This window comes from Plasmodium gallinaceum, assembly GCF_900005855.1.
Source record: "Plasmodium gallinaceum strain 8A genome assembly, contig: PGAL8A_v1_62, whole genome shotgun sequence".
NCBI lineage: Eukaryota > Apicomplexa > Aconoidasida > Haemosporida > Plasmodiidae > Plasmodium > Plasmodium gallinaceum.
The window spans coordinates 377,565-389,374 of NW_021628221.1; the positions used below are offsets into that span (position 1 = coordinate 377,565).

An 11,810-nucleotide genomic window follows, 5' to 3' on the forward strand; every position below is an offset into this window, starting at 1 on the left:
AATACAAATTGTAAAAAAAAAAAAAAAAAAAAAAGTGAAACATTTAAATACATAAGCATTTGTGCGCATGAATATATACATATGTATACATTTTATTTTTTTAAGAAATAAATATTTTTAAAATTTAAAAAATTGTATTTGTAAGTTTTCATTTTCTTTATTTTTATATTTTTTTTTGTTAATTTCATTTTTCTTTTTTTTTAATATCTATAATGCAATATTCAGCCTAAAATGTAATTGTATTTTTTAAATTAATTTTAAAAAAAAAAAAAAAAAAAAAAATTTACTAGGAGTATGGAAAAAGATTATTCAATTGCTAAAATTAAAATAAGATAATATTTTTTTTATGAAAACGATAATGATAAAAAAGTTGAAATAATAGATATTATAAAATATAGCGATATGTATAGAGTAGAAAAAAGTGATAATAAAGAAAAATTGAAGATAGAAGAACATTTTAAGATGGAGAATAAAACAATAAATAAGGAAGTAAAAGATAGTCAAAAAAATATTACAAATGAAAATTCAATAATTAAAAGAAAAAGCGATGAATTTATGAATAATAAAAAAAGTATTAATTTATTAAATGAAGAACATTTAAAAATTGATAAAATTTGTGAAAATAAAGAGGAATATAAATTAACACAAGAAAAAAATGAATTCGAAATAAATCAAAAAGATATATTACAGGATAAAAGTTCATATATTGAAATTAATTATAACATAAATAAAGAAACAAATTATGCAGAAAATACAAAGAACGAAAAAAATGAAGAAATAAAAAACAGTAAAAATGAAGAGAATTTTAAGGATAACAATGAATTGGATACAATTGAAAAAAAAGAATTATATAATAATATATATGAAAAATATAATAGTGTAAAAAATAATTCATTTAGCTCAGATAAAAACAATCAAAAAAATGATATAAAATGTGTTAATGATATAAAAATTGATAATAGTTCAATGATTAAAGACAACAAAGCAATAACTAAAAACTATATTAAAAATATAGATATATTTAAGTATAACGAAAAAGAAAAAATAATAGAACTACATAAAAATGATAAAAATACAAATATAAATATATATAAACGTATGTATCAATCATACATTCTTTTAAAAAGAGAGCACACAGAATTAATAGAAGAAAATAGAAAAAAATTAGAGACAAATAAAAAATTAAAATATGAATTAGAAAATTTAAAAAATAATAATTATTATTCTAACTTCTTTTTTAAAAATGATTCCGATAATCTTTTTGATGATTTAGCATCAGGATTTACCAATATTTTGAAATGGATAAATATGGAAAATAAAATTGTTCAAAAAAATCATAGTGGTAGTCAACAAAATAATGATTTTTTTTTTCAAAATAATAAAAATTCAGAGAATAATTACCAGAAGATTTCTTCAAATAAAGTAAATATGAAAAAAAAAAAAAAAAATTTATATCTAAAACAAGAAAGAATAATAGTAAATAATGACCTAAATAATAAAAAAAAAAATTTCATAAAAATTGAAAATTATAATAAAGAAATACAAAAGTTAGATATAAAAAATACAATTAATACAAATATACATGATAAATTAAATAAAAATGATATATTAAAAAAGGATACTTTTAAAAGTGCTAGTGATAATATTATTCATAATAGTAATATTTCTGAAAACGCTGCAGATATAAAAAGCATTACTAAAAAGGAAATAAAGGATAACAATATTAATAATAAAAATATAGATAAAAACTTAATGAAAAATGATAAAAATATAAATGATGAAAGTATTAATAATGAAAAAGATATTGATAGAAATTTGATAAATAAAGAAAGCTTTATATTTAATGATAAAGTCGACAGTGATAAGAACATAAGTAAAAATATTAAAAAAAAAGAAAGTTTTACAAATAATGAAAATACTATTAGTGATAATAAAAATGTAGATAAAAGTTTAATAAGTGATAAAAAGTTAGAAGAAAGTAATAACTCTCTTCATTTATATGATAATATGTATGAGAATAATGAAGGCTTTGAAAGAATTAAAAATTTAGACAAAATTGAAAATACAGAAAAAGATAATAACACAGAAGAAATAATAAATTCCTTAAGAATCTCTAAAAAAAAAGAAAGAATTCCAACATTTGATAATAGTAAAGATCGTAAAATAAAAAAGAATTCTTTTTTGTGGCAAAAGGAGAATGTATTTAAAAAAAAAGAAATTAAACATTATTATAATAAAGAAATCGAAAATTCAAAATCAAAATGCATTTATAAAGAAAATGATTCTTTATTACAAAATGATTCAATAAATGAAAATATTATTGATTGTATAAAAAAGAAATTAAATGATAGAATTAGAAATATGAATAACATAACAAGAGGTGGTCCTACAGAAAAATTTATATTCCATATATGCAATTACAACGAAGATAAATATATTCCTTTAAATTTAAATAATTTTTTTTTAATTAATGAAAATCTTCATTCAGATATAGATCTAAGTTTAAACCATTTAAAAAATATTGATTTTATTTTTAAAAAAAAAAAAAAAAAAAATTTAATTAATAAAAGTAACAATATAAAAAAAAATATTCTAGTTAATGCTTCGAATGATAGAAATATAAATATGTGTCCAAATTTAACCAACTATTCAAAAAAAAACAACATAAATAATATGAAGGCATTAATGAATAAAAATAAAAATTCATATGATAATGAAATAAAAATTAAAAACACATATAATAATTATTCTATAAAAAAAAAGAATTACATCTTTAAAATTTATGATAAGAATTGTAATTACGAAAATAATGAAAATTCGAAAGAGAAGAATTTTTTTTTTTTGACAAACATAAAGGAGAAACATTTTTACGTAGTTAATAAATCAAGTGAAAGTATGATTAACAAGAATTTTAAGAATTTTAAAAATAAAGTAATGAACAATATGTGTATAACTATTCAAAAAGAAAATTTTAATTTTATAATTAATAGAATAAATGCTATAGAAAGAAAGAGAAAAAAAAATAACCAAATAATTAAGTATAAATTTAAGTTAATTAAAAATGAGAAAAATGAAATATTGTTATATCAATTAAAAAAAAATTTCAATTATGGAATTATTTTTACTAATGTATTATCAAATACCAATCCTTTTTGTAATAAAACAAATTTTATGTTTAGAAAAAATAAGTTTCTACTTTATAAGAGTATAATAAATAATAGAAATAAAAAGAGATATTCCTTAAAAAAAAAAAAAAAAAAAATAGAGATTGGAAATATTTTAAAAGGAAATGCAGATAAAGATAATAAAAATTTCATAAATAATTTAATTTTAAATTATGATAAAAAAGACATTTATAAAAATGATAACCAAAACTTTAATGAAAATAACATCAATAAAATAGAAAATGCATATAAAATTGACTATGAGGAAGAATATAAAATAAATAATTATGATAAAAATGAAAATATTAAAAGACCTATGAAGAATACAAAAATTGATGATGCAGATAGAATTACAATAAAAGTATCAGAAAGTAATTCTAATAATGAAAAAATTATAAATATAAAAGAAATGAATCAAGAAAAAGGTGAATCAAATAATATAAATGAAAAAATAAACGTTTCAAAAAATGATGTAATAGATAAAAAAATAGAAAACTATATATTTGAAAATAATATAAATATTCCAGCAAACAGTGAAATTTTAATACAATTCAAAGAGTTATTAAAAGAACATATAAAATCACTGAATATTTTAAGTAAAAAAATTGATAAAATAGAAAACGAAAATAACTGTGAAGTAATAATTATAGGAATAAAGCTCATATTAAATGATAAACATATTTATCTCTTAGTTGATGCATTAAATAGTATAGAAAATATAGTATGTAAATGGATTAATAAAAATAAAGAAATAATTAAAAATTATATAAAAAATAACTCTAAAATTTATAACTTCTTTAATTATTATCATATAAATTTATATATTTTTTTTTATAACCTTTTAAATATTCTAGAAGATTATATTGAACAATTTCCTTTTTATTTTTCAATTGTATTGGAAGATTTGTTCTATATATCTTAATAAAAAACTAAAAGACAGTATTTTAAAATATAAATTGATTTTTTTTTTTCTTTCCCTTTTTTTTCTTTCCTTTTTTTTCTTTCCCTTTTTTTCTTTTCCTTTTTTTTCTTTCCTTTTTTTATGTACAATAAAATACAATAATGTTATTATTCTCTATTATTTACAATTTTAGTTTCATTTGAAATTTTTTTTTTTTTGATTTTAAGTCAGTCTCAAAATATATGCATTTTATGTTATGATAATTTATTTTTGTTTTTTATTTTTTTGTATTATATAAACTCTAAAAAAAAATGTGTATATAAATACATACATACCATAATTATTATTTTAATAATTCTTAATTTGAAATTAAATATTCATTTTATTTTATTTTTCTTAATAGTGTTCATAGGCACTTATATGCAGAGAAAAAAAAAAAAAAAAAAAATTATATATATATCTAGTAATATAAATTTATATTATATAAATAATATTATAGGACCTTTATAAGATCTAGATAATTTATTTCATTCTACTTTTTTTTTTTTTTTTTTTTTTTTTTTTTTAAATAAGATATACTTATGTTTAAAGCTTTTTAATATGTGATAAAAAATATATATATATATATATATATATATATGTAAAAATATAGAAATATATGATTAGACATAAAAAATATGAAATACATTATTATTCTTAATTTATTTCTTCTTTATTTATATAATGGACGAAAAAATTATTTTGAAAAAATATTTTCTTTTCCTTTAATTTTGGAAAATGAAGAAATAACAAATATAAAATATAAAATTTTAGTGTATAAAAAAAAAGGGTATAGTAGAATATTATATGGGTTTTTTAGAAAGCATAGAAAAAAAAAAGGCAGTAGCAGTAGAAAAAAAAAAAGACTAGAAAATAGAAAAAAAAAAAAACAAAGAAGAGAAAGAAAAAAAGAAGAAAAAAAAAGAAGAAAGGAAGAAAGAAAAAGAAGAAAAGAAGAAAGAAAAAGAAGAAAAGAAAAAAAGAAAGAAGAAAAAAAAAAAAAAAAAAAAAAAAAAAAGGAAAAAAAAAAAAAAAAAAAAAAAAAAAGAAAAAAAAAAAAAAAAAAAAAAAAAAAAAAAAAAAAAAAAAAAAAAAAAAAAAAAAAAAAAAAAAAAAGAAGAAAAAAGGAGAAAAGAGAGAGAGAAGAAGAAGAAAGGAAAAAATTAAATATTCAAGAAAGCAGAACTGAAAATGAAGATGGGAATGATGAAAATGAAGAAGAAAACGATATTACAAATGAAAGACGTAAATATAATAATGGTGATATTTCACAAAATAGAAGTATGAGTCAAAATGAAGCAAATTACCAACATGAGAATCTCTATACAAGAGATGAACCCATGAATTCATTTCATACAAACAACAGAAGAAACATAGAAGCTGAATCAAATAGTTTTACAAATAAAAATGAAAGAAATTTGAATTATTCAAATAATGGATATGATAATACAGTAGATCAAAATGAAAATATTGTAATAAATTTCAATAAATTAGAACATGAATCTAAGGGAGAAATTTTAAGAAAAATTAAACATGCTGTAGAAATGTTGCAATAAAAATGTAATTCAAAATTTTATATTTTTTGGTTATTTTAAAATATTTACTTAATGTTGTTTTTTTTTATTGTTATTTTTATTTGATATTGTAATAATTTTTATTATTTATTATTTTTATAATTGTTATTATTTATAATTATTACTTCTATTATTTTATAATTAATTATGTAGTCTTTATGTTATTTATTGATGCCTTTTTAAAATATGATGAATTTAGTTTTTCATATTTTTTTATTAATTGTAATTATTTATTTATTTTTTTTTTTTAAATATTTTATTTTTTTATTCCAACATTGTAAACGATTTAATATTTTTTTATTTCAGTTTTTATCATTTTAATTGTGTTTAATTCTAAAAAACGCAATTTACTTTTTTATTATAAATAAATAAATTGAAAATATATATATATATGCATTTAAAAATTGTTGTAGAAATGTTATCTTATATGCTTTTATTTTTTCTTGATATTTAAAAGAAAAACAATAAAAGCATTGATAATTAATTTCTTTAAAATTAAGATTTTTTTTTTTTTATTTTTTTATTTTTTTTTTTTTTTTTATTATTATTATTATTTCAATATTTCTATAACTTTCCAGTTATTTTATTTGTGTGAGTAAATTTAATATAAAAATATAATTTCTATATTTATCAAAAGATAAATACAAGTATAACATAAATATACATATGATATGAATAAATATAAAAAGAAAATGTTTTAAAGTTATGGAATCATTCTCATATTAAAAGAAAAACTTTTTATAAATTAAAAAAATTAATTGAAGATAACATATATAAATAAGATAAAATATTGTGAAATATTTTATAAAAAAAATATAAATGTAATAACTAAAATTTGAAGAACATTTGCTTTTTTCATCTAATTTTTTTTTTTTTATTTCATCTTTTTTAACATTAAGAAAACATAAATAGAAAAAAAAAAAAAAATTTAATAAAGAATATATGGAAATATATGAAAGTTACAATATTAATGTTCTTTTCATAGAAAAAAAAAAAAAAAAAAATTTTAAAACTACCATGTATTGAAAATTAATTGAATACAAATAGATAAAAATTGCAAATTTATTAATCTTTTTATTTAATTGATAGAATATTTAATGGAGGAAAAAAGAAAGCATCATAAAAAAAAAAAAGTTGGCAAGAAAATCAAAAAAAAAAAAATTAACAAAAATGTAAACAAAAAATATCATAAAGCATTTGCATTTAGTGGTGGTATTAAAAGTGCTCATAGAAGAAAACAACATTTATTTGAATTAGAAGAAAAAAAATTAAGAATCCCGAGAGTTTTTAAGGAAGGAAATAAAAACAGTCCATTAGTTGTAGTAATACAAGGTTCTAAGGGTGTTGGAAAAACTACATTGTTAAAAAGTTTAATTAAATGTTATGTTGGTGTAAATATTAATGAAATAAATGGTCCTATATCTGTTTATACAAAAAATAAAAAAAAATATACCTTTATTGAAGTAAATGATGATATTTTGAATATGATTGATGTAGGAAAAATTGCTGATATATGTATACTAGTGATTGATGGTAGTTTTGGGTTCGAATTAGAAACACTAGAATTTCTAAGTATCTTGAATACGCATGGAATGCCTAAAGTATTAGGCGTTGTTACAAAATTAGATAAATTTAAAGATAGTAAAAGTATAAGAAAAAGAAAGAAAAAATTAAATAAAAGATTTTCAGAAGAACTAGTTGAGGGTTCGAAATTATTTTTTCTTAGTGGTATACAAAATAATAAATATAACAAAACAGAAATTCGTAATTTATGTAAATTTTTATCAGTAATGAAGAAACCAATAATATCTTGGAGAGAACAGCATGGATATTTGGTAGGTTTACGATTAGATATTGATGAGTTTTCTAATGAAATTACAAATGAAAATAATAGCAATCATTTTAATGATATAAAAAAAAATAATGATGAAGAAAATGAAAAGGAATTAACATCATTTTTATCTAATTGTAACGAAAATATACGTGTTTATATAGAAGGTTATGTATATGGATCAAAACTTTACAAAAATCAAAATATTCACATCACAAATATTGGTGATATAAAAATAGAAAAAATAGAAATTTTACAAGATCCTTTTAAAATTGATGAAGAGAAAAAAAATCCAAATATTTACGCACCTATGTCTGATATTGGAAATATAACATTTGATTTTGATAACATGTATATTCATATACCAAAAAATAAAATAAATTTTACGAAAAGAGAATTATTAATTGGGGATGACAAAGAAAAATTAGGATTAGAAGAAGATGAAGAAGAAAAAGAAGAAACAGAAGATGAAAATAAAATGAATAGTAAGTATGACAAGGATGATGATAAAAGCGATGATGAGAGTGACAATGAAGATGATGATGAAGATGAGGATGATGATGAAGATGAAGATGAAGATGAGGATGAAGATGAAAATGAAGATTATGAAAAAGAGGATACTAATAAAAATAATTCTCCAAATAATGATGATAAATGCAAAAAAAAAAAAAATAATGCTAAAAATAAAAAATTTTTTACTGAAAGCATAAAAATGATAAGAGAATTGCAAAATTCTAACTATGTATTCTCTAATAACTCCGAAAAAAATAATTTAATTTTATTTGATACAAGAAATAATGAAACACAAGAAGAGAGAAGAAAAGCTCCTTCCAACGTTTGTTTTAGTGAAAAACAAAAAAAAAAGAAGCAGGGAGAAAATTATGTAAATGAAAAAGCAGAAGAACATAACAAATTAGAATTAATCTTGTATGAAAAAAAAAATAACGATGATGATTATTATTATGCAAAAGATATTAATATTTCTTCTAGTGAAGAAGAGAAAGATACAAGTTTCACAAATTTTTACAAGGAATTTGGGATAGAAAATGATAAAGAAGAAAATAATAATATATATGAAAATTCTATAGATGAAGAAAATGTTAATAATTCTATTTTTAAAGAAGAGAAGAAGGAAGAATTAGAAAAAAGTGATGAAATAAAAAAAAAAGAAATTCTTTATGACCATGAAATTGCAGAAATATTAGCTTTTGATAATAAAATAAGTATAGATAGTTTTATATACGATTTTACATATATAAATAAAAAAAATAATTGTTTATATTTTAAGGGTGATATTATTTCTATTATAAAAAAAGAAAAAATCAATTTATCTAAAACATCTATGTCAGAAGAGGAAATAAAAATTTATATTACTAAAAATCTATTAAGTACAGAGGCAGTTTATGATAATGAGAAAAACTATTATAGTCATATTAATGAAGGTAATTATTATCTTGATAATATAGACAGTTTTAAATGTGTTCAAGATGATGTTTTTATTTTTAATAATTTAACAATATCCCTGTCTGACTTAACTAATGATAATTTGGTAGAAAATTTTTTCATTAGATATAGCAGCTTGTATAATATGTATTTTAAAAATTTTGACAAAAGGAGAAAAAAGGAAGAAATAGAAGATGAAAATGAAAATAATGAAAATGATGAAAATGATGAAAATGATGATTATAGTGATAATGATGATAATGAAAATGAAAGTAATGAAGCTGATGATAATAGTGATAATGATGATAATGAAAATGAAAATAATATTGAAAATGAAGATGCAGATAAAAGTGATGAAAAGAAAGAAGAAAATGAAATTGATATCAATAACTTGAAAAAAATGAAAGAACAGAAATTATTAATGAAAGAAAAATATATAGAAACTGAATATGTAGGAGTTTTAAATAATGCTTATGGGTCTTCTGTTAATATAGGGGAATATGTTAGGATTCAAATAACTATTGAAAAAAAAAAATTGATTGTATTAAAAAATAATTTGATTATATGTGGTGGATTGCAAAGTTATGAAGAAAAGGATTCTTATATTCATTGTCGAATAAAAAAACATAGATGGTTTCCTAAAGTTTTAAGATCAAATGATCCTTTAATTTTTTCAGTTGGATGGAGAAGATTTCAAAGTATTCCAATTTATTCAATTAATGAAAGAAATAATGTGAGAATAAGATATTTAAAATATACAACAGAACATATGCACTGCAATAGTACTTTTTATGGACCATTATCAGCAGTTAATAGTGGTATTCTAGCTTTGTATAATTATAAAAAAGTACCTTTTTTCCGTATATGCATTAATGGTGTTATTATAGAGACTAATAATAATTTCAATATTATGAAAAAACTAAAATTAATTGGGGAACCATACAAAATTTTTAAGAATACAGCTTTTATTAAAAATATGTTCAATTCAGATTTAGAAGTTTGCAAATTTATTAATTGCCCTGTGGTTACACCAAGTGGAATTAAAGGATTAATAAAAAATAAATTAAATAGTAACGGTGATTTTAGATGTACCTTTGCAGATAAAATTAGAATGAGTGATATCGTTATTTTAAAATTATTTGTTAATGTAAAAATTAAAAAATACTTCACTTATGATATAGAAAATAAATTAAGATCTATCAATGAACTGAGATATATTTACAACATTTACGTCAATCATAATAGTAATTATAGAAAGATTCCATTTAGACATTTTTACCATAGCAAAATTCATATAAGACCAAAATTATTAAAAGAATTACCATATAGATCAAAACCTAAATTATTCAAAAAAATTGATGATTCTAATGAATTAAAAAAAAAACAGGAGGAGAGTGATCATATAAATTTTAAATCATTAGAAAATCCCAAGTTAGCAGCAAGATGGTATCAAATGTTACATACTATTAAAAAAAATATTATTGACAAAAAGAAGGAAAAATCTAAATTAAGTTATCACAAAAAATTAAAAGAAAAGTTAAAAGTTGAAGAAGCAAAGCAAAATGTTGTTAAGGAAAGGAAAAAATTGTCATTTAAAAAAGGGAGAAAAAATTAAGATATTTATATATATTTTTAATATTTAATTTCTTAATTTTCTCAAATTATCAAGTTTTTTATTCTTTTTTTTAAATAATTATAATATTTTCTTTTCTTGTTAATATCTATAATTGTTTTTTCTCTAATTCATTTTCAATTATTAGATATTTTTTCTTTCTTTATACAATTTCTTCTTATACTTTATATAAATTTTTTTTTTTTTTCTTTTATTTATTATCCATTCCTTTTATAAATTATGTACATTTATTTTCATTTTTTTTGTAATCACGTTTGCTAAATATTTATATAATTATTTCTTTTAAATAAATTTCCTTTTCATTTTGTATTGATATAAATTTAAGTTAATAAAACATATTTATATTATATTTTCGTTTTAAATAATGTTTATGTTGTTTATCAAAATAAAAAAAACAAAAATACAATATTAGCTAAAATATTTTAAAAGAAAACTTTTTAATATATTACTGAAAAAAAAAAAAATAAAATAAAAAATAAAAATATAAAATAGCACATCTAATTTTGTTAAAAAGTTAAAAGGTATTATTAATAAAAACAATTATCTTATTCTTTTCTTTTATTTTCTTATTTTTGTAATTAAAATAAAAAAAAAAAAAAAAAATAGAAAGGTAAACTGTTGCATACTCTTGAAAAAAAAAATCAAAATATGGCTATGATATTTTTTTTTAAAATTTTTATTTGTGTGTGCTTATAATGTGTGTAAGCACATTGACGTTATTCTATATTCCTTTTTATTCATTAGTTCTTTTTTTTCATTTAAATTTATAATTTTAGAAATAAATAATTTACATTTTTTCTATCCTTAAAGAGGTTAATAGCTATGTACTTGCTTTTTTAGAATATATATTTAAACATACAATTTATAGTGACTTATTTTCCGTTATATTGTTTTTTATACATTTTTTTTAATTCTCATGATAATTCAAAAAATGAAAATTGTAAATGCTTTTTTTTTTTTTTTAAAATTCATTCTTTTTTTTTTATTTTTTTACAGTGATAAAAAAAAATATTTAATTCATTATTTTATTAAAGAGAAAAAAAAATAATTTTAAAATGAATGCATAAACATGTATGCATATATTTATTAGAAAAAAAAAAATGTTTTATGTAAAATATACTTTTTTTTTTTTTACTTTTTTCTAAAATGCATATTTAATATTTTTTAATGAAATTGTGTTTCTCTACTTTTAATATTTTAAGTATTTTTTTTTTTTTTTTTTTGT

General features: G+C 18.0%; 3 protein-coding genes across 3 annotated transcripts; all 3 read left to right on the plus strand.

Annotated features, from left to right (window-relative positions):
• Nucleotides 1-402: 402 nt before the first annotated feature.
• PGAL8A_00102600 (conserved Plasmodium protein, unknown function) lies at nt 403-4,086 on the plus strand (the record flags this gene model as incomplete). The annotated part of the gene is made up of 1 exon (XM_028672932.1): nt 403-4,086. The coding sequence occupies one exon, from the start codon at nt 403-405 to the stop codon at nt 4,084-4,086; it is 3,684 nt and encodes a 1,227-aa protein (XP_028526142.1).
• A 656-nt stretch (nt 4,087-4,742) lies between these two features.
• Nucleotides 4,743-5,660, plus strand: PGAL8A_00102700 (conserved Plasmodium protein, unknown function; the record flags this gene model as incomplete). The annotated part of the gene is made up of 1 exon (XM_028672943.1): nt 4,743-5,660. One exon carries the CDS (start codon nt 4,743-4,745, stop codon nt 5,658-5,660), a length of 918 nt encoding a protein of 305 aa, XP_028526143.1.
• Nucleotides 5,661-6,775: 1,115 nt separating this feature from the next.
• Nucleotides 6,776-10,567, plus strand: AARP2 (small ribosomal subunit assembling AARP2 protein, putative; the record flags this gene model as incomplete). Its single annotated transcript, XM_028672954.1, has 1 exon — nt 6,776-10,567. The coding sequence occupies one exon, from the start codon at nt 6,776-6,778 to the stop codon at nt 10,565-10,567; it is 3,792 nt and encodes a 1,263-aa protein (XP_028526144.1).
• Nucleotides 10,568-11,810: the final 1,243 nt, after the last annotated feature.